Here is a 24,237-nt window from a genome sequence, read left to right as displayed (position 1 = left end):
TCTTCTTATGTAGGTCCAAACTTCGACCAATCACAGACCAGCCCTAGACCTCAGCTTCCCAGTTTGAGCCACCAGACCTCCGATTTCGTGCACAAGTGTGCTAAGGTAAAGAAATAGCCTCAGATCGATTCAGGCTGGACTGTTCCCATGAGGCACAGGGTCAAGACTGATTTGCATATAGCTGGGTCTGTACTGAAGTGGCGAAGTGAGCTAAAGAATGATTATGGATTCAACCCAGATCAGTGACTGGAGGTGAGTGTCTGAAAAGTTTCAGCGCTCCATCCATCATCTCCTTGTGTTTGCTTTGTTCGCCCTTAGTTGGCAGGGTACGCCTAGTCGTGGGTCCCTTGCTCACTTTGCCACTGGATTCAAGCTAGCCTGGCTGATGAAGGGTGTTATCCAGAAACCGTTCCCAGAATGCTTGTTTCCGGTTCAGGGAAGACCTGGCTTGGCAGTTCGAGCTGGACTGTTCCCATGAGGCACAGGGTCAAGACTGACTTGCATATAGCTGGGTCTGTACTGAGGTGGTGGAGTGAGCTAAAGAATGATGATGGATTCAATCCATATCTGTAACTGGGCGTGAGTGTCTGAAAAGTTTCAGTGCTCCGTTGGTTCAGGGAAGACCTGGCTTGGCAGTTCAGGCTGGACTGTTCCCATGTGGCACAGGGTCAACACTGATTTGCATATAGCTGGGTCTAAACTGAAGTGACAAAGTGAACTAAAGAATGATGATGGATTCAACCCAGATATGTGACTGGGGGTGAGTGTCTGAAAAGTTTCAACACTCCGTCCATCATCTCCTTGTGTTTGGTTTGTTCACCCTAAGTTGGCAGGGTATGCCCAGACGTGGGTCCCTTGCTCACTTTGCCAGTGGTTTCAAGCTAGCCTGGCTGATGAAGGGTGTTACCCAGAAACCGGTCCCAGGATGCTTGTTTCTGGTTCAGGAAAGACCTGGCTTGGCAGTTCGGGCTGGATTGTTCCCATGAAGCACAGGCTCAAGACTGCTTTGCATATAGCTGGTTCTGAACTGAGGTGGCGAAGTGAGCTAAAGAATGATGATGGATTCAACCCAGATCTGTGACTGGGGCTGAGTGTCTGAAAAGTTTCAGCACTCCGTCCATCATCTCCTTGTGTTTGCTTTGTTTGCCCTAAGTTGGCAGGGTATGCCCAGACGTGGGTCCATTGCTCACTGTGCCACTGGATTCAAGCTAGCCTGGCTGATAAAGGGTGTTACCCAGAAACCGGTAGCAGTATGCTTGTTTCCGGTTCAGGGAAGAACTGGCTTGGCAGTTCGGGCTGGACTGTTCCCATGAGGCACAGGGTCAAGACTTATTTGCATATTGCTGGGTCCGAACTGAGGTGGCGAAGTGAGGTAAAGAATGATGATAGATTCAACCCAGATCTGTGACAGGGGGTGAGTGTCTGAAAAGTTTCAGCTCTCTGTCCATCATCTTGTGTTTGCTTTGTTCGCCCTTAGTTGGCAGGGTACACCCAGTCGTGGGTCCCTCGCTCACTTTGCCACTGGATTCAAGCTAGCCTGGCTGATGAAGGGTGTTACCCAGAAACCGTTCCCAGGATGCTTGTTTCCGGTTCAGGGAAGACCTGGCTTGGCAGTTCGGGCTGGACTGTTCCCATGAGGCACAGGGTCAAGACTGACTTGCATATAGCTGGGTCTGTACTGAGGTGGTGGAGTGAGCTAAAGAATGATGATGGATTCAACCCAGATCTGTGACTGGGGGTGAGTGTCTGAAAAGTTTCAGTGCTCCGTCGGATCAGGGAAGACCTGGCTTGGCAGTTCAGGCTGGATTCTTCCCATGCGGCACAGGGTCAAAACTGATTTGCATATAGCTGGGTCTGAACTGAAGTGGCAAAGTGAGCTAAAGAATGATGATGGATTCAACCCAGATATGTGACTGGGGGTGAGTGTCTGAAAAGTTTCAACACTCGGTCCATCATCTCCTTGTGTTTGCTTTGTTCACCCTAAGTTGGCAGGGTATGCCCAGACGTGGGTCCCTTGCTCACTTTGCCACTGGTTTCAGGCTATCCTGGCTGATGAAGGGTGTTACCCAGAAACCGGTCCCAGGATGCTTGTTTCTGGTTCAGGGAAGACCTGGCTTGGCAGTTCGGGCTGGATTGTTCCCATGAAGCACAGGGTCAAGACTGCTTTGCATATAGCTGGGTCTGAACTGAGGTGGCGAAGTGGGCTAAAGAATGATGATGGATTCAACCCAGATCTGTGACTGGGGGTGAGTGTCTGAAAAGTTTCAGCACTCCCTCCATCATCTCCTTGTGTTTGCTTTGTTTGCCCTAAGTTGGCAGGGTATGCCCAGACGTGGGTCCCTTGCTTACTTTGCCACTGGATTCAAGCTAGCCTGGCTGATGAAGGGTGTTACCCAGAAACCGTTCCCAGGATGCTTGTTTCCGGTTCAGGGACGACATGGCTTGGCAGTTCGAGCTGGACTGTTCCCATGAGGCACAGGGTCAAGACTGCTTTGCATATAGCTGGGTCTGAACTGAGGTGGCGAAGTGAGCTAAAGAATGATGATGAATTCAACCCAGATCTGTGACTGGGGGTGAGTGTCTGAAAAGTTTCAGCACTCCCTCCATCATCTCCTTGTGTTTGCTTTGTTTGCCCTAAGTTGGCAGGGTATGCCCAGACGTGGGTCCCTTGCTTACTTTGCCACTGGATTCAAGCTAGCCTGGCTGATGAAGGGTGTTACCCAGAAACCGTTCCCAGGATGCCTTTTTCCGGTTCAGGGAAGACCTGGCTTGGCAGTTCGAGCTGGACTGTTCCCATGAGGCACAGGGTCAAGACTGACTTGCATATAGCTGAGTCTGTACTGAGGTGGTGGAGGAGCTAAAAAATGATGATGGATTCAACCCAGATCTGTGAATGGGCATGAGTGTCTGAAATGTTTCAGTGCTCCGTCGGTTCAGGGAAGACCTGGCTTGGCAGTTCAGGCTGGACTCTTCCCATGCGGCACAGGGTCAACACTGATTTGCATATAGCTAGATCTGAACTGAAGTGGCAAAGTGAGCTAAAGAATGATGATCGATTCAACCCAGATATGTGACTGGGGGTGAGTGTCTGAAAAGTTTCAACACTCCGTCCATAATCTCCTTGTGTTTGCTTTGTTTGCCCTAAGTTGGCAGGGTATGGCCAGACGTGGGTCCCTTGCTCACTTTGCCACTGGTTTCAGGCTATCCTGGCTGATGAAGGGTGTTACCCAGAAACCGGTCCTAGGATGCTTGTTTCTGGTTCAGGAAAGACCTGGCTTGGCAGTTCGGGCTGGATTGTTCCCATGAAGCACAGGGTCGAGACTGCTTTGCATATAGCTGGGTCTGAACTGAGGTGGCGAAGTGAGCTAAAGAATGATGATGGATTCAACCCAGATCTGTGACTGGGGGTGAGTGTCTGAAAAGTTTCAGCACTCCCTCCATCATCTCCTTGTGTTTGCTTTGTTTGCCCTAAGTTGGCAGGGTATGCCCAGACGTGGGTCCCTTGCTTACTTTGCCACTGGATTCAAGCTAGCCTGGCTGATGAAGGGTGTTACCCAGAAACCGGTAGCAGGATGCTTGTTTCCAGTTCAGGGAAGACCTGGCTTGGCAGTTCGACCTGGACTGTTCCCATGAGGCACAGGGTCAAGACTTATTTGCATATTGCTGGGTCCGAACTGAGTGGCGAAGTGAGCTAAAGAATGATGATAGATTCAACCCAGATCTATGACAGGGGGTGAGTGTCTGAAAAGTTTCAGCTCTCTGTCCATCATCTCCTTGTGTTTGCTTTGTTCGCCCTAAGTTGGCAGGGTATGCCCAGGCGTGGGTCCCTTGCTCACTTTGCCAATGAATTCAAGCGAGCCTGGCTGATGAAGGGTGTTACCCAGAAACCGGTCCCAGGATGCTTGTTTCCGGTTCAGGGAAGACCTGCCTTGGCAGTTTGGGCTAGACTGTTCCCATGAGGCACAGGGTCAAGACTGATTTACATATAGCTGGCTCTGAACGTAGGTGGTGAAGTAAGCTAAAGAATGATGATGGATTAAACCCAGATCTGTGACTGGGGGTGAGTGTGTGAAAAGTTTCAGCGCTCTGTCCATCATCTCCTTGTGTTTGCTTTGTTCGCCCTTAGTTGGTAGGGTACACCCAGTCGTGGGTCCCTTGCTCACTTTGCCACTGGATTCAAGCTAGCCTGGCTGATGAAGGGTGTTACCCAGAAATTGTTTCCAGGATGTTTGTTTCCGGTTCAGGGAAGACCTGGCTTGGCAGTTCAGGCTGGACTGTTCCCATGAGGCACAGGATCAAGACTGACTTGCATATAGCTGGGTCTGTACTGAGGTGGTGAAGTGAGCTAAAGAATGATGATGTATTCAACCCAGATCTGTGACTGGGGGTGAGTGTCTGAAAAGTTTCAACACTCCGTCCATCATCTCCTTGTGTTTGCTTTGTTCACCCTAAGTTGGCAGGGTATGCCCAGATGTGGGTCCCTTGCTCACTTTGCCACTGGTTTCAAGCTAGCCTGGCTGATGAAGGGTGTTACCCAGAAACCGGTCCCAGGATGCTTGTTTCTGGTTCAGGGAAGACCTGGCTTGGCAGTTCGGGCTGGATTGTTCCCATGAAGCACAGGGTCAAGACTGCTTTGCATATAGCTGGGTCTGAACTGAGGTGGCGAGGTGAGCTAAAGAATGATGATGGATTCAACCCAGATCTGTGACTGGGGGTGAGTGTCTGAAAAGTTTCAGCTCTCTGTCCATCATCTCCTTGTGTTTGCTTTGTTCACCCTAAGTTGGCAGGGTGTGCCCAGGCGTGGGTCCCTTGCTCACTTTGCCAATGAATTCAAGCTAGCCTGGCTGATGAAGGGTGTTACCCAGAAACCAGTCCCAGGATGCTTGTTTCTGGTTCAGGGAAGACCTGGCTTGGCAGTTCGGGCTGGATTGTTCCCATGAAGCACAGGGTCAAAACTGATTTGCATATAGCTAGCTCTGAACTGAGGTGGCGAAGTAAGCTAAAGAATGATGATGGAATCAATCCAGATCTATGACTGGGGGTGAGTGTCTGAAATGTTTCAGCGCTCCGTCCATCATCTCCTTGTGTTTGCATCAGAAGTGGCAAGCCTAGACGGGGAGGAGGAAGGGCTGCATGTGAATCTATGAAAGATAACAATACTGGAGAACCACAGTGTACAGGTAAGTAATTTGTTTTTTCTCCAGTATTGAATCTTTCATAGAGTCACATGCTTGTATCAGAGTAGTTAGCAGTGTAAAACCATAGCTTGTGGCTAGGTGGAGCCCTTCTTTTGCCAGAAGAGACATATTGAACGCATGATAATCTTTATAAATTATACATTAAAACGAATCATAAATAATTCATAACTGTGACAATCAAATACACGAGACCAAATTGAAATAATAGATATGAAAACACTGTACCTTAGTCAAACAGATGTCTCAGGACAGCTTGACCCACAGCAGTGTCCTCTTTCCATGCTACATCTAAGCAGTAATGCTTAGTAAATGTGTGCACGTTGGACCATGTTGATGCTCTACAAATATCTGGAAGCTACACACCGGCAAACAATGATGTAGAAGCTGCCATCTTCCTCGTTGAGTGCGCAGACATCTTCGCAGATAAAGGTTTTCCAGACTTGCTGTGGCAGAACATAATCGCTGAGGAAATCCAATGTGGCATACTGTTTTTTGAAAGTGATTGACCCTTTCTAGGTGATGTAAAGGACACAAACAACTGATCAGATTTTCTGAAAGTTTTTGTTCTGTGCATGTAGAACTTGATGCATCTCTTCACATCCAAAGAGTGCAATGTTCTTCCCGCGTTGGATTAAAGATTCCCAAAGTACGTGGAAAGCACAACTGGTTAATTTAAGTGAAATTAAGTTGGAACTTTAGGAATGAATTGGGGATTTGTCCTCAAGATAAGCTTATCCTACGCCCTAAACATCACAAGGCCCAGGTGAAGTTCCTAGACTTATCCTTGCTGTTGGCAATGAGGGTCCTAACCATGAGGTGGAAGTCCGCCAGGCCTCCCGACCTAGAGGTATGGCGTAGTGACTTACTAAGATGGGGCAGAGCAGAGGGAATGGTTCTGCGTAGGGAGGAAGAGGGAGGACAACGGAAATACCCGATTGCGCAGGAGTGGGAGCAGATGCTACTGGAGGTGGAAGAAATGGAGGGGGAGCAGGAGCCAATTCATGCAGGCGACCCCTAGGTGGGAAAGAGCGGGGAGCGAGGTGGGATGGATGTGAAGCGACCTAGCCCAGATAGCGCGCAGGTTGGTCAGCTGAGTATGAATACACTAGCTGAGATGCGAATGATTAAGGCCTGGGCAGTATACCAGGTACTTGAATGGACCAGGAGACGTACGAAACAGGGTGGAGGGAGAGGGGTGGGTGGGGAAAGGACAGACTGAGAAGATCCTGGACTATTGTTACACATCTAAGCCGAATGCACAGCGATGTAAGAGAAGCTATACTAGAGGTGAATGGAGTATACTGTTGTACGGTATAAAGACTGTGCACGAATTGAAAGATCCGTTAGTAACAAGCTCTTACAGTTGCATCTTGATGGTCTGGAGTTACTAGCTGTGGGAGTAAAAAGAAAAGACTGTACACTGATAGAATGTTTAATTGTATAATGTGATGATATGCAGTCGCCAATAAAGAGTTTAAAAAAAAAAAAAAGATAAGCTTATCCTGACTGATTTGAAAAAAAGGCTTAACAATCGTGAAAGCTTGGATCTCACTAACTCTTCTCGCCAATGCGAGGGCTAAGAGTAGAGTCGTCTTCCAAGAAACATATTTCAAATCGGTTTTATGAATGGGTTCGAAAGGTGATTTAATCAAATGAGCCAGAACTGTATTTAGTTTCCACGAAACTGCAGGGTGGGAAAACTCTGAAGAGTCCTTTCATAAACTCCTTAATGCATCTTATTGACCACAAAGAGAGTTCACCTGGCCTTCTACGAAACCTGGAGATTGCCGCCAGGTGGAAGTTGATTGATGAGTGAGCAAATTTAGAATGTTCCCATCCACTGCATCTGTAGAGCGTTCCCCCAAGAATTCTTCAGAGGAAATCTACTGGTAAACTTTTCGCACTTCCTGTTGTTTTCTGTCGTAAACAGATCCAGTTTTAGAGTGCCCCACAATTTGAAGACCCGCTTCAACTGGGTGTCGTTTATTTCCCATTTGTGACACTGGTAATTGGTTCTGCTTAGATAATCTGCCCAATTTTTGTCCATTCCCGGGACATGCTCTATCTGTAATGTTATGTTGTGATGAATTATCCTTCTCCAAATCTCATGGGCCTGTTCTGATAGAGTGAGAGGCCTGGTACCCCCTTGTTTGGCAAGGTAGAACTTTGTTGTGGAATTGTCTGTTCTTACTAGAATGGAGGAACCCTGGATTCTGGGAAAAAAGGTCTGCAGTCCCAGAAACACTGCCTTCAGTTCTAAGAGATTGATGTGTGAACGTATTTCTTGAAGGAACCATTTTCCGTGAATTTGCAGCTCCTGAAGATGCGCCTCCCAACCATCCATTGAGGTGTCTGTCATCATGATATAATGAGGTTGAACTAGTTGGAACGAAAGTCCCGGAGAAATATTGATTTCCTTCTCCCACCATGACAGAGACTGTTTTATCGTCTGAGAGAGGGAGATGACGTCTTCGATTGAACCGTGTACCTGCACCCACTGCATGTTTAACTACCTGCAGAGGCCTCATGTGCAGCCGACAATTTGGAATCAATGGGATGCATAATGACAGCATCCCCAGTAAGGATTTGAATACTCTCACAGAAGTGAACTCTTTTGCACGTAGAAGGGATGCTAAGCGCATTATCTTGAGCTTCCGTTCCGAAGTGGGATACACCGTCATTAGCCTTGTGTCTAGAAGTGCACCTAGGAACATACGCTTCTGGTTCGGAACCAAATGTGACTTCTCCACATTGAGCTGTAACCCCAGAGACTTGAAGAGCCATTGACATGCCTGCGTAGATTTTCTGTCAGAGTGAAATGTCGCCCCTTTTACCAGCCAGTCGTCCAAGTAGGGGTAAACTTGGTGTCCCTGTCTTCTCAGAAAGGCCGCTACCGGAACCATGCATTTTGTGAAGACTCTGGGAGCTGACGAAGGCCGAATGGCAAAACCTTGAACAGGTAATGCCAACTCGAATCTCAGGAATTGGCAATGATTTGAATGAATGGGGATGTGAAAGTATGCATCCAAGAGGTCGAGGGACGGTAGAAAATCTCCCTCGTTTATTGATAAGAGAATCTCTTGGAGAGATAACATTCTGAACAACTGCTTTTTCATGTATTTGTTTAACTGCCTTAGGTCCATGCCTTGCCTCCATTATCCACATTTTTTCTTTATTAAGAAGACCTAGGAATGAAAGCCTTTCCCTCGTTGCCTGAAAGGTACTCTTTCTATCGCCCCTTTTTTAATAGCGTTAAAATCTCTTGCCTCAACAAGGACAAATGAAGATGGTGAGATTTCCTTGGAGGTGGAGTTTGAGGGGGTTAGTGGAGAAACTCCACGGTGTGGCCGTGTTGGATGATGTCCAGCACCCATTTATTCCTCGTGATGGTTTGCCATTGATGCAGGAATGGAGAGAGGTGATGAGACCGAAGACGATGCAAATGAACTGAGGTGACTGGAGGATAGATGTCACTGCTGTCTTGATGAATCCTGCAGCTTTCCTCGACCTGCAGGATTACGTTTAACTGACTGTTGGTTGTAAGACGTGTTGGAGGAACTAAATTGCTTTTACTGCCCTCCATATTGTGATCTGTAGCCTTGTTGACAATATGGCTGATATCTGTAGGACTGATAAGATTGTCTCTGCTGAAATTGACCTCTACCTCTGCCTCCTCGAAAGGACTGGAATCTTTTTTGTTGCAGCATGCCCAATGAGCGTGCAGTTCGGTATCCTTTTATGCCCTGCAACTCTTCATCAACATGCTTTCCGAAAGATTTTACCCTAGGTGCACGTCTAGCACCTTGGATTGGACCTCAGGGCGGAAAGACGTCACCCTCAACCGGCCTTGCCTGTGCAAGACTGCAGCACCAGCCATTTGCCTAAAGCCAATGGAAGATAAATCAATTGCGGAGTCAACCCTTCCGAAGACGCTCTTGCACCCTCCTGCAAGAGGTCCTTTGCTTCTTTCTTCTTATCCTCCAGGTGAAATTCGAGAAGAGGAGACAGATCTGACCATAATTGACAGTCATACCTTCCCAAAATTGCTAAGACGTTAGAGGCCTTAATGGCGGTAGCCGCCAAGGTCGCAAAACATTAGCCGATACTGTCCAGGCATTTGCCTTCCCTATCAGGCGGTACTGCACAAGGAGATTGCGGGTTCATGTAATGGCTCTGGGCAGCCTACATTATAACGGACGAGGATGGCCAATTAAACAAGCTGGAGCCGAATCTGGTGCCTTGTATTTCTTCTCCATCCTCGGTAACACAGCCGGGACGGAGGCTGGATTCTTCATTATCTTCAGGCCCTCACTCCAAATATGATCGACAATTGGGATGGATCAGACCGATTTCTTTGCAGCATCCTTAAAATCATAAAGAAAACATTCGGTTTGCACCACAGGTAGAGGCAGATCAAACCTTTTGGATGCTCTCTCAAGCAATTCATGGAAGACCACTATGTCTCCCGGGGGTGAAATAGCCGGAGAAGGAGAAGGTGACGGAGAAGATGGAGCCACATAATCATTCCACTCTTGGCCAAGAAGGTTCATATCTTGTGTGAGCTCTTCCTCCTCGGGCTGATCGTCTGGATCACTTTCTAAAAATCATACTGGATGGTAATACATCGAGGAGCCTGTTTCTTTGCCTGAGCAACAAGCGGCGGATTAATCACAGGTGGAGGCAGAGCAACTTGAATACTAGGACCACCAGATGTCAAAGGAATTGTAGCATGAGAGTCCGGAAATCTCTTACAGTAATCATTAACCATGTGTCTGAGATCCGTGACTAGGGAGACTGGGACCAGCATGGAATCCCTCCAAATCTACTGACGCTCTTCATAAGCCTCGTAGGGATAGTGCCCTTGAAAAGAGTCATAACGCTGAACTTGGGAGCGTCCTGTAAAAGAATAGTCCCCTTCCATACACTCTGATTGTGCTTGTTCTTCCTCTTCCTCATCAGTGAACTGACATTTGACTCTGAGTTCTGAAAGACCATAGGCGAGACCAAAAAGACTGTCATCCCCTGATTCCTCCGTATCCAGGAGGTGAGAAGGAAGTAAAGGCGAGACCTTGGGTAAAGGTGAAATTCCATGTGACTTTAGTACCAGATGCAAGCTTCTAGAAACCTGTGCATGATCCGTCGATGACGACGTCGACGATGGGAGATGCCTGATAGTGATCGTCGATATTGGCCAAGGAGGTGATTTGAACACTACCGTCGACACTTCCTTCGACAGCGGCGATGTTTCCGTCGATGAAGTCGTAAACGCGATCATCGGCATAGTGACTGTCGCAGCATTGACAAAGAGATCTTCATCACTATTCTCGTCAATGAAGCCGTCACCACAGCCGTCGACGAAGCGGTCGTCACCACAGAAGTCGGAGTTTCAGAAGAAGATCTCGACGACGGGTCCGCCAAAGGTGTTTTGGTCATCGACGAAGCCTGTTTGAGAGGTGTGACAGGCAGAGAAGCAGCAGATGACTTCTTTAGGCCTAGTTCTTTAGGCTTAACAGCTGTTTTCTCTGCAGTGGAGGATTTTTCTGCCTTTAACTTCTTCACATCAGCCTTTAAGACCCTCATTTTTATGCTTCCTCTCACAGAAGATGGCCCAGGGTTCTCTTCTATATCAGACCCAGAATCTGATTTTTGATTTCTTCTTCTGGAGGCATAAAAATAACCTGGCTTCTCTATCCTTCAAAGTTTTAGCAGGGAATGTTCTACAGTATTTACAGTCTTTTGCCTTATGTTTAGGATAAAGGCAATAAAGGCAATCCTTATGTGGATCATCAGAAAAAAGTCTTGCTTTTCCACAGGAATCCGTCTCGAGGCCAACCATCTTCGCTTCCGAAAATTTCTTTAAACTTTTCTGTTCTCTTGATTGTGTCACTATTTCTAGTTTGGGTGTGTCTTGCAGCGCTGGGAGGCCTTTGGTACCCCTGCGCTTTACAAATGCCCTCATTCATTCATTCATTCTTCTTAGAACCCTCAGACATCTTTAAGTAAAGAAGGTTGAAAACACAATACCTTGAGGCGAATTCAAACAAGGTCAAAAGTTCACCACTAGAAAACTGAGCACAGCTCAGGGAGACTCCCTCACACATGACGTGCGGTTAGAAATCTGGTGGCTCTGACTGGGGAGCTGAGGTCTAGGGCTGGTCTGTGATTGGTCAAAGTTAGGACCTACATAAGGAGGCTAACGACTGCCAAAGTTTGTCTCTCCTTCTGGAGGTTTCTTATGTACTTCTATGGTACTTCTTTTCTAATTACCGCAAGACTCCCACCATGACGACGGGGAAGATACAAGCAAGTGAATCTAAGAAAGATTCAATACTGGAGAAGCTGGAAACCCCTGCACAGATTGGGTTTCCAGCTCAACTTTGGAGGCTGTAAGCAGTTAATGCCCATTGTGCATACCCCCCAGGACATCGGCAGAAGCCTCAGCGAGCTTTGTTTTTTTTAAAGAGAGAGATGGCGGGGGCCGGTGACAAAGGTGCCTGTCATGTAGTTTTCGCCATTAAGACCCCACCCTCTGAGACAGGCCGCCTCCTCACACTGTGAACGTTGTTTTAAAGTTGACAGGTCTGAGCATCCCTGAGTACCATGCAGAGTACCATGCATCCAGTGCTGACCAGGAAAGCACCGGTACCCCCCATTTTTAGCCACCACTTCCCAGGTATGATCTTCTTATTCTGTTCATTCAATGAAATGGAGAGCTTTAGGGTATATGTATTTACCACAGAAGAGACACCTTATTGGTGTGGCAATTTAAAACATTTGAAAATGGCTGCTAGCTAAGTTTATCTAAAATAGCTTGTACCCGCTCGACAATGCCTTTCTTGGCTCCCAGATCCAAGAGCTCTGATTCCAGCAACCGCTTCATGCTTCACTAGACCATCCTTCAAGCTTTGGCTCCCTGCAGTTTCACCTCCATTTTTTCAGAGCAACTTTTATTATTCATGGAGATAACATATGTTCCTCTTTGCACGGTAGGTCTCTATGTCACCTTTCCTTGCACATCTGTATCTGGTTATGACGTGGAATTGTGATGGGTGGAAGGTTCTCTTGTAAATGTTCATAAAATATTAGAGTGCAAATCTCCACTCCACTGAAGAGAACGTATCCTTGGCTTGGCAGAGCCTCATCCTTGCTGCATCCCCCCCCCCCTCAACAGGCATATGAGTGACCAGCGTTATAGAGCAAGGAGCCTCTTACCTGAATAGATTTTCTTTTCTGCGCAGAGTCCCCGGGGAATCGTGGATCTCAGAGAGCCCTGTATTATTGTCTGTTGTCATCACCTTGCGTAGAACGTAGTCGGGAAGCTGGAAGTAAACACAAACATGTTTTATGCACCAATTCAGTCTCACTAGTTTCAAGATAATACATTTTTGGTATCCTCTTAAAACATAACTTCGAGTCCAAGCCTTAATATGATGCACATAGACAATATGAGTTCATAACATGTTATGTTATGTTATATTATTTTATAGAGTGCACAGCTACTCAGCAGAGTGTCCCAGTGCTAGGCAGAGGGGGAACCAACAGGCAACTGAGTTTACTGTTAAAGAGGCAGGTTTTTAGTTTCCTCTTGAACATATCCAGGTTGTGCTTTTGCTGCAGGTGTAATGGGAGTCTATTCCAAAAGAGAGGTACCTGATGGGAAAAGGATCTCCCATCTATTCTAAGGTGGCTAATGCGGGGTACCCTTGCCAGGTACGCCAAGGAAGAGCGAAGGGTGGGTGCAGGTATGTAGGGGCTGATCCTTTTACTAAGATAGGACGCACCCGTCCCACGCAGGGCCTTATGCATAAGGACCATGTCCTAAAATACCGCCCTCTTTTTTACTGGGAGCCAAAGAAGGGCCCTTATGTTGGGGTCATATGGGACCTGGGTGGGAGTCTAAGTAAGACTCTTGCCGCCGCGTTCTGCACCACCTGCAGTCTCCTAAGGACATAGTCTGGGAGACCGAGGTACAGTGAGTTCCCATAGTCGAGTCTCGACGTAATCAGGGCTTGCACTACCTTTCTACCAGCAGACTCAGTCATGTGATCCAATCTGCAGCACAAATGTGTGGTTGAGTTTCTACTAATTAGAAAGTAGTGCCTAATTTAGAAGTGGTTCAGTTACTGAATGACTAGACCTCAAAGAGCGTGCACTGACAACCATTCACTTTGCAGAATAATAGTGTACATTTCTATTATGTGAGCAAGCCCTTTCTACCCCTGCATGCTGTGTGTTTTTCAATTTCAGCAAGTCATCAAAGAAGAAGCTTAAATTACGGGTTCTGTAATGTAATATTTGTGTTCAATAAAGGATGCCATGTGCAAGAAGGTCTGATATTCTGTTGCTTGTCACAGTTTCTTGCTGATGCTCTGCATTTGTCATTCACTAGTTAAATAGACTATTGCATTTCTGTATTACATAAAATGTAAATTAATTTCCTTAATTAGTTATGCATAATCTGTCCAACAGAATGCATTAGGAAGTAGGTGTCTCTGGAAGTATCTTATTTATCAGAATAATGGTTGGTCTAAGGTTAGTACCATTGCTAGTTTACCCCTGTCGAGCCATAACAAATCATGAAATATGGGTGGATTCTTTATTCTGAAACATTATAAAAACTGCTGTATTTTGGAGAACAACCAAACTTTCTTTGGCCTTTTATCTGAGCTGACTCTATGTCAGTCAATTCGCTTTGAACGTAGTTCTTTTCATGGGTTTCTTTCAGAAGTTGACCATATTTTAAACCTCTCGCAGAATATTAATTTTGCTATTTTAATTGATGCTCATTGCTAATTGAATAATTACTTTTTGCTTTCTGTAATGATTATCTTTTTGAATAACCCATGAAGTTTTAACCTGGAGTTCTTGTTTAACATAGGTTTGTTCATCAGCCTTTAATTAAGTCTTAGGAAGACTCACAAGGCCATACGAAGACTCAGGCGGTCCTGATTTCATGTATCGACCCTGTTAGTGAATAACTGTTGACAGAAGTTTGGTGGAGAATACAGTCAATTGGTCTAATTATTCAAGCTAACTACTACTAATTAGTGAAAATCTTTGGTTGTGGGAAAGTTGGAGCATTTCGAAGCTTTTTGGATTATTGCCAGAATTCTCACGCTTGTTGTCTAATCAGTGGATTTGGTGATTAATATTAGGGTTTTGTGAGTGTTGTGAGATGTCATGCGACGGGTGATATGTTATATTGATTTGATGCTCGTACTAGTGGCATGGTATTTGTGTGCACCAAGCAAAGTTTTGACGTATTGCAATACATTATGCGTCATTGTAATGCAGTCTGTCTATTTGCTTTATACTTAGTTCTTTCTTGGGTTTTCTTCAGAGGCTGACCTTACGTTAGCCCTGTCTCAGAATTTTTACTTTGACAATTTTTATTATTAATAATAATAGCGATCTAGACCAACTGAAATTTCGTGAGGATCTTCTGGCCATTTCTGACTGGATGGCAGACAATTATTTTAAACTTAACACATCCAAAACGGAGGTGCTCCTGGTCGGGCATAACACACACCAATGGGATGAATGTCTGACAAAATATCGATTACAAAAATATCTACCTACAAAAATATGGCAACAAAAATGTCGATTAAAAAATATCGACATGCTATCTCTAACAAGGTAAGTACAAAAATATCGAGAAAAAAAATATCGATGTCAAAAATATCGTAATTAAAAAATATCATTTTTTAAATTAAAAAAATATGTAATATAAATAAAATAATACTTCTAAATGTAATAAACATAGTTAAAAATATGTTATAATATTTAAAATTAATAAATAATATAAATAGGGGCCGATTCCGATTCGGTAAAATCCTGTCCGAATCGCCGTACGGAGCTTTTTTCCCGTACGCAGAACCGTACCCACCATGTAGTATGATGTGTACCCAAAGCAGTTCTCCATACGACTCGTACCGAAGACCGTACAACTCACTAATCCGTACGAATCGCATTTGGAATGCTCAGTACTCGATGTCCGTACGGATCGAAGCTGCATTTTCCGACCCAGCAAGTACGAATCGTATCGACAACACTCCGTACGACTCTTTTTCTAAGGGGGCTTAAGAACGTCCGTAAAAGCAGATTTCGCCTCGAAATGCATACGTAACAGTACGGTGCATACACCCCATGATTGCAGGGGTACAGTGCATCGGGGTACTGTGCGTACACTCCTGGATTTCAGGGGTACAGTGCGTATGTCCCCGTGTGTACACCCCAAGGTCGTAGGTGTACGGACCATTGGGGTACGGTTTGTACACCCCAAGTTCGTAGGTGTACGGTGCGTACACCCCGTGCGTACACCCCTTGATTTCAGGGGTATGTGATAGTGTTGCCCTCCATACGAACTCCTCATACGCGACGTTTACGGTACGAATGGCGTTCTCATTCCTCGGTCTGGGTCGTACTTGGCGAGTCGTACGGTATTTTTACGAATCGTACGGTTCACTGTGCGGGTTGATGTTGTACAGATTTACCCTTCATTTTCATACGGTTCGCAATGATTCTGATGTATTTTCTCGCAACGGATCGTACTACGCGATTCGGATGGATTTGTACGATTCGTATGGAAACGGCTATGAATACGAATTGTCATACGGATTCGTTTCCCGAATCGGAATCGACCCCATAATGTAATAAAAAAATTAATTAATAATATACTTATAATACATAATATATACTTCCTTAATATTAGCTTATAAAAATAATTTTAATAACTTATAAATAAACAAAAATATTATAAATTACAAATACATTTATATACATAAAATAATTATATAAATATAAATTAATAAAATGTAAAACAAATTAAAAAAATAAGTAAATGTTGGATAGCGTAGGGGTAAAAATTACTATTCCCACTCCAGAGAGTGCAACAATAGGGAAAGTGTTGGATAGCGTAGGGGTAAAAATTACTATTCCCACTCCAGAGAGTGCAACAGTAGGAAAAGTGTTGGATAGCGTAGGGGTAAAAATTACTATTCCAACTCCAGAGAGTGCAACAGTAGGGAACGTGTTGGATAGCGTAGGGGTAAAAATTACTATGCCAACTCCAGAGAGTGCAACAGTAGGGAAAGTGTTGGATAGCGTAGGGGTAAAAATAACTATTCCCACTCCAGAGAGTGCAACAGTAGGCAAAGTGTTGGATAGCGTAGAAGTTAAAAATAACATACTTATAAATAAATTAATATTTTAAAATATTTAAAAAAGTAATTATTAAATCAATATAAACTATTTACTAATACCAATACATAATTATTAAAAACATGATTAGCAATAAATAATTAAGTACAAATAAATTAATAATAAATACCAATTAATCATATTTATTTGCCAATTAATAATGAATTAACAAAAATATAATTAAAACAATTAATTAAAATAAATTATTACTTAATTACATTTAAATTACTTCCCACCCTATTCCCCTATAAACCATAACCCTCTACAGAACATAATTATCAATTATTCAATTAATGAAAATTAATTACCAATTAATTAAAATTAATTTATAATTCATAAACATTAATAATTAATTTAGTATAATTAAATTACTTCCCACCCTATTCCCTATAAACCCATAACCCGCTACAGAATATATTTATCAATTAATCAATTAATTAAAATGAATTACCAATTAATAACATGTAAATACCAATTAATTAAAATTAATTTATAATTCCTAAAAATTAACAATTAATTTAGTATAATTAAATTACTTCCCACCCTATGCCCCTATAAACCCATAATCTGCTACAGAACATAATTATCAATTAATCAATTAATTTAAATTAATTACCAATTAATAAAATGTAATTACCAATTAATTAAAATTAATTTATAATTCCTAAAAATTAATAATTAATTTAGTATAATTAAATTACTTCCCGCCCTATTCCCCTATAAACCCACAACCTGCTACAGTACTAAAATACGAAATTTACTTAAATGACATAAATAAAAATAAAATACATATTAAATACATAATAATATACATACAAATTATAAACAAATCGATATTAGTAACATCGATATTACTAACATTGATATTAGTAACATCGATATTACTAACATCGATATTAACAAAATCAATATTACTTACCTTCGAAATTCTGTCCCATCGATATTAAAAATATCAATATAACTTACCTTCTATATTATGTACCTTCGATATTTAAACATCGACATTTTTGTATGTCGATATTTAAAAATCGATATTTTGTCTGCCTACCCAATGGGATAGCCAGTGGTGGCCCACAACATTGGGCTCCCCTCCTACCTAAAACGGTGGTCAAGAACCTAGAGGTGCTGACAAATGGGGTCCTTTCATGTGAGCCACATGCTAAAAAAGTAGCCGGGCTATGTTTTGGTCTTCTCCGTGGCCTCAAACCCATTCTGGGGTTTTTTGATGCCCCAATCAGGCAAATAATTGTACAATCTGTAGTGCAGTGGCGGCTAGATTACTCCAATGGACTGTTATTAGGGGAAAATAAAACTGTGACCAAACGACTTAAACGCGTACAGAATGCGGCTGCACATACTATTTTTGGCTTATCTAAGCACTGCCATACTTCCAACCGTCTTCATCGTTTGCACTGGCTATCAATCGAACAGAGAGTTAAGTTTAAATCTCTCTGCACCACTCAAAAGATTCTTCATGGTCGGGGCCCCCAAATTCTCCAGGGTCTGTGTTCTGCATATGTTCCTTCTCGGGCCCTACGCTCTGCTAACCAACATCTGGTCTGCACTACTCGAGTGCATAGGCGTAGAGCAAGGAGGCTTGGGCCCCGATCTTGTGGAACTCTGCCCCTCTTGCTGCCCGGTGTACACAGCATCACTGGACTTTCAGAAAACTGATCAAAACCTGTCTCTTTTCCACCATCTAGCTCACTTCTCTCTACTGGGCAGCCATGTGCATTACAAGAACATTTAACATAACATAACATTAGTGCTGTGACTATTTTTTCAATACTTTGACTACTTTTATTAAAGCTAATTACTTTTTTCTTTCTCTAATTATTATATTTTTGAATAAACCCATGATGTTTTAACCTGGAATCCTTGTTTTGCGTTTGTTTGTTCATCAGCCTTGGACTAAGTCTTATGAAGACTCACAAGGTCTTACGAAGACTTAGGCAGTCTTGATCTAGTGTATCAACCAATATGTCTGCTACAGCGTCAACAAATGCATCAGTTATCAAGTGACATGGAGGTGTTAGATAGAACAATACAATTGCCAGTGCTGAGAACCTAAATTACAACTTCTTAATCAAAGAAATGGTTGTCATGAATGTAACATGAACACCTGCGTTAGAAATTGCAACATATAACTTTTTATTGCTTCTTTTTCTTGGGTAACCAACAATACCAACAAGACCAGCAGCAACAACAACAACAAAACCAGACACCTTTTTTAGGACGAGGCCAACAGAGAGGCAGAGGCCGGACGCGCTTCATGCAGCCATGGGAGATGAGGACTCGCCGTCAATATTACAGGAGCTAGACCAATTACCCATTTTCAATCTATCTGACAGGACTTTAACATCAGCAGAAACATCGATATTAACGAAAGGTCTCAGTTTTGTTCCATCTAGACCAACAGACTTTGTCAAAATGAAGTTGGAGACACTTGAGTTTTGTGGCAAAATTCGGTTAAAAACATTTTTTATGGAAGCCACAGAGGACCAACAGTTAGAAACTACGGGACTTAGGAAGAAATCAACTTTTTGCCCTGCAGGTTCTAAAATTCCGAAAGAAGTAATAACATTTGAACGCACTATTCTATCAGGGATTTCTGCAATTGAAAAAAAGAGAAATTACGTCAAATATAACCTTTCTAAAGCAGAAAAGGACGCGTTATTTACTCTAAAGAATGATAAACCAGTGGTCGTCAAGCAGGCGGACAAGGGAGGAGCAGTGGTCATCTGGGACATCAATAGATATAAAACAGAAGTCCATCGACAATTAGATGACATCAACTGTTACAGACGCATTGGCAAAAATCCAACCAATGAGTTACAAAATCAACTTTTTGATATGATCCAAAAAGGCTTTGACCAAGGTTTTGTAGGGCCAAAAGAACTGGCATTTTTGCAGAACAGGAATCCTAGAATCCCCGTGTTCTATGTGCTTCCTAAAATGCACAAAAATGAAACCAATCCACCAGGCCGACCTATAGTGTCCGGTTGCGAGTCCCTAATTGAACCAGTGGCCAAATACATTGATTTCTTTTTTAAAACCTTTTATAGAGACAATTCCAGCACATCTCAAGGACACTACAGCCTTTCTACATAAAATAGCGACAATACAGTTTGATGGCAACAGACAACTTTTGGTCACTCTTGATGTAGTCTCCCTTTATACCCAAATCCCCCAAGAACAGGCTCTTGAAACATTGGCAGTATTTCTGGATACAAGAGAAAGACCGATGAAAGTACCCACTGAATTTATTCTGGGTTTGGCAAAACTTTTTCACCTTTGATTCTGAGTTTTTTTATCAGACAAAGGGAGTAGCAATGGGGTGTCCCTTTGCACTGGAAGTAAATGTAAATGTAAATGTAAATGTAGTATACTTGTAAAGCGCACAGCTGCCCCAGCAACGGGGCGTCCCGGCGCTGTATAACTCTGGGGAACCCGTCCTGGCTTTTCCTGTGGGATGGTCCCTTGCTGGGAGTCCCCAAGGTGGAGCCAGGCATCCCCGGAATTGGTGGGGCCGTTGTGGAGATTAGGCAAGCTAATGCCCAGAGTTGCCGAGTGGAACCCCTGATTAGAGTAAGCACCGAAGCGAGAATTATCAAGTCCGCTGACCAAGGTCCACGACCCTGCCGCGTCGGGAATTGAACCCTGGTCCCAGGCTGACTTCTGCTCTCAGGCCTGCCGCCTCTAACCAGTGAGCCACACTACTCCACTCCACGCCAAGTGGCAGTCCTGTTTATGGGATTATACGAAGAAAAATTTGTGTATAAGGATAATCCTTACATTGATTGTATATCTCATTATATGCGATATATAGACGATGTGTTCCTAATCTGGACTGGAGGACAAGATGATCTCAACAGTTTTGTTGGATGGCTGAATTCAAGGACTAATGATATTAAATTCAGCAGCACGGCATCAAATAAATCCATCACATTTTTGGATGTCAAAGTTGAACCACATGAAGGGAGCCTGAGTACCACCTTATTCCGCAAAGCGACGGACAGAAACAAAGCACTGCACTTCACGAGTAATCATCCGCGGAGCCTGAGACAGAACCTACCTTTTGGGCAATTTTTAAGGATTCGCAGGAATTGCTCAAAAAAGGAGGAATATTTTGAACATGCTGGCCAATTAAAAGATCGTCTTCTTCAACGAGGATATCCTAAAAAACTTCTAAAAAACTCTCTCAAAAGAGCCTGGTGGACACCCCGTGAAACATTACTGGAGAGGGAAGTCAAACTTGACCTAAAAAGACTGGTATGTGTTTCTACTTTTTGCCCAGCAGCAAACCAACACAGAAAACTAATAACATCCAACTGGCACCTGCTTAAAGATTTACACGACGACTTCGCAGCCCCCCTTTATTTGCCTACAAGAAGGAGAAAAGTGTGGCTACCACATCGTTAGGGCAGCCCTCCCAATTGAAAAAGCACCTACAGTTGAAAATTCAGTATTTACTTTTGAAAAAATCAGCTGGAAACACGAAACCTTTACCAACTGTAAGACCAGGAATGTTGTGTATGCCATCGTCTGCCCCTGTCCCATGTTATACATAGGGAAAACAACCCAGGAAGTTAGACAGAGAATAACACAGCATAAATCTAGAATTCGTAGAGGAGTGGAAAATACCCCCTTAGTCAACCATTGGGTGGCCAAAAATCATGAAAAAACTGATCTAAAATGGACAGTTTTATCCAAAATTGACAGAGACCCACGGGGAGGCGATTTGGATGCAAGATTGAGTCAGCGAGAAGCGCTGTTAATAATGAAATTTAATACAGCAGTGAGGGGTCTGAACGAAATCTCAGAAATGTACAAACCTAGTTCTTAAACATCTTATACTCGTTTTTATTGACATGTCCCGCTACACTCCACTCGTTTCACAAACGACTACAATCCCCAGAATCCTATGGGGCGCCGCCGGTTCCACAGGAAGTAATATACGCTTCTATTACAACATACACGCTACTGAAGGAGTTGGAGCAAGTTCACCGGGAGAAGCACTACCGCGACCATTAGCGGTAAGGAGGGAACATTTCAGGACAGTTCAGACTGCCGGAGTAACGGTCTGTAAAACGAGTGGTAACACGCTCTCCTTCTCGCCAACAGCGAACCATTTTTCATACGTTGAGTTTCCAACGACATGGACCGAGGACAGCGGGACTGTGGACAATAGGACACTGACAAATTTGAATAGGAACCCGTACTCTAAACGGGTGAGTTCAACAATTGAGTGGGCAGCGAGTGTTTGTAGTACCAACATTGTGTGAACCTTGATTCTAAAAACTATGCATGCGTGTGTCTCCTTCTAGCTCCTCCTTGAACATTGGTTTGGAATACAACTTTTTACCCTCTCTGATTTGGAGCCTTGACCCAAGAATTGAGGTAGGCTGAGGGGAGCAAGGTGTTTGATAGGGCTTGCCATAAGTCTCTTAGTTCGGATCAGAATTCTAAAGTGATGTTTTCTTCTTTCTAGTAAAATTTGGTCCTGAGGAGAACCCTGGCATTGGCGGGGTTTGAAACGCGTCGACCGACCCGGTCCCGGGTCACAAAAACATTTCTGTTTTTCTCGTTTTTGTAACTCTACAAAGAACTGTATATTGATCAAAAGAACAGGGTTTATTTATGTTTTTGTATAGTATCGTTGACACCGGGACCAGTATGTGTATGTATGAGCAGTAGTATGAATGTGTGGCCAAGAGTGTTTGAAATTGATAGTGTGTTTAATTTTTTGCTTATGAATTTTACACTTTTTGTATATAAATGTATATAGTCTGTTTGTATTTCCATGCACAAAACAAGTATGTGTTAAAAATTGAATAATACTTGAAAAAGAAGCAATAAAAAGTTATATGTTGCAATTTCTAACGCAGTTGTTCATGTTACATTCATGACAACCATTTCTTTGATTAAGAAGTTGTAATTTAGGTTCTCAGCACTGGCAATTGTATTGTTCTATTAGTTAAGTTTGGCTCAGCCTTGCTGAGTTTTGAGTCAAGACCCTTTCAGTTGTCTTATTATGGAGGTGTTAGAGGCAGCTCACGAGGAAGCCTCAAACTCTGCAGTACCAGGAGACGATTTGCCATCACAACAACTTGTCAGGGAGAGCAGCACACTCTAAAGCCTCTGGAAGAGGTGACATAACCAACTCGTTTGCCCTCCTTTTCATATGAAAGAGGATTTCACCCCTGAGATAGATAATCATTATTGCATGACTTGTGCTTATGATCTTCAAACTCTTGAGTGGAGCACTTGCCCTAAAGCCAGGCCCTTCGCTCAGTATTCACACCCCACGAGCCCACCAGCCATGGTCTTCAGCAATACCAAGCTTGCTCCTAGAGCAGGGGCTGACCTACAGCCAGGTCCTTCTTTCAACACACCTTTTTTCAGAGATGATTTGTGTAGGAAGGTGGCTACCTGACTATGGTTACCCCAGATTTTTTGCCTTGTGTTTAGCTGGTTTTTGACTTAGTTGGCCTGGTTCCCTGCTAATCAGGGCCCCAGACCATCTGCTCTCTCTGTAAAATGGATTCCATGTACCCTAGGTACATACCCTAATTGGAAATGGACTCCTTGTCAGCCCCGGTACTATGCACTATAGGTGCCCAGGGCATAGGTGCCACCAAGGCCTACCAGGGGCTGCAGCATATCTTTTGCCACCCCTGGCTGGTTCTTAAATTGACACAACTGGCTGATCACTCAGCTGGGGCAAGGTGGTGTAATCACCCCTTGCTTAAATATAGTATACCTATATCTGAACCTATATCTGGACACATATAAACCTGTGAGCCACTCCTATGGCAGGCCTTAACAATCCTGGAGGCAGAGTGCGTGGTTTTATGTGAGATGGAGCTCTAGCATGAGCTGAGCCTGTCTGCAGCCGTCGGGAACAAATCCCTAAGCTGTTTCAGGATAATGCCATACCATATACTCTTAAGTGCATTATAATCCTCGCGGTTATATAGCAACTCTGGTTTGGCTTTATCAAAACATGTCGTGTAAGGTGTCATACGATTTGGAATACTATCCCCTCGCCAGTTCTGGCGACGGGGATAGCATTCCACCCCTCTAGAGGGGTAAGACATGTTACTTTACTTAAATGCGGTTAATTTCTAAAAAGACCTTGGATCCACAAAATGGATGCTTCTGCCACAGACACAAGTCTGACCCCCTGAAGCTGACTGAAACTCAGCCAAGGGGGCCTGGACAAAGGGTTTCCTGTCGCAGGGAGGTGTCACACCCCCCTAGACAGGAGATAGTGGATTGTAGCAGGGAGGTTTGAAAGAAACCAGACAGTGCCTGGGGAGCACAAGGCTGCCCCTTGCATAATCCGGCCAAACCGGTTCTGGGGCACTCCAGCCCCCGTCCCAGCGCGGCCAGGATCAAAGGAAGGGGGTGTAACCACCCACTTCCTGGGTCCCACCCATAGGAGGGGACCTAGCAGGTAATCCAGCCCCCTAGATTAGTATAAGACTGGGAGCAGTGCCAATGCACTTCAGATTATCCTGATGAAACATAAGAAACGAAACTCTGGACCCTTTGACATCCTACTCGACGTAGAAGCCCGAAGAATCTCCCTTGTGGTCAAGGAGTGACCACCCTGTGCAAACAGGCACCATCCAGCCATCGACGTCTGCTTTGTTGCAGTTCCCGCCGGAACTCGAGCGACAGAGATCAACGAGATCAAGCTTGCCTGCCTTCCAACAGCCCGATCCACAGTCCCTGCAGAGCTGAGACCCGTGGAGGCGACCGGAAGCGTGGGGCACGCCATCTTGAATTGACCACAAGACGCTGACCGTGCAGCCCACGAGTGACCCTCGAAGCT

The 24,237-nt window shown here is 44.1% G+C and overlaps 1 protein-coding gene across 2 annotated transcripts in view; it reads right to left on the bottom strand.

Annotated features, from left to right (window-relative positions):
• The window catches only part of EFCAB5 (EF-hand calcium binding domain 5), a 335,299-nt gene that overhangs the window by 85,885 nt on the left and 225,177 nt on the right, over positions 1-24,237 (bottom strand). For both annotated transcript variants that reach the window (XM_078680019.1, XM_078680020.1), the window contains one exon: positions 12,411-12,517. In XM_078680019.1, the coding sequence (XP_078536145.1) occupies positions 12,411-12,517 (107 nt within the window). The remainder of the gene's footprint in view (positions 1-12,410; positions 12,518-24,237) is intronic.

Source organism: Lissotriton helveticus, chromosome 3_1 (genome assembly GCF_964261635.1).
Source record: "Lissotriton helveticus chromosome 3_1, aLisHel1.1, whole genome shotgun sequence".
Lineage (NCBI taxonomy): Eukaryota > Metazoa > Chordata > Amphibia > Caudata > Salamandridae > Lissotriton > Lissotriton helveticus.
This window is presented reverse-complemented; position numbering and strand designations above follow the sequence as displayed.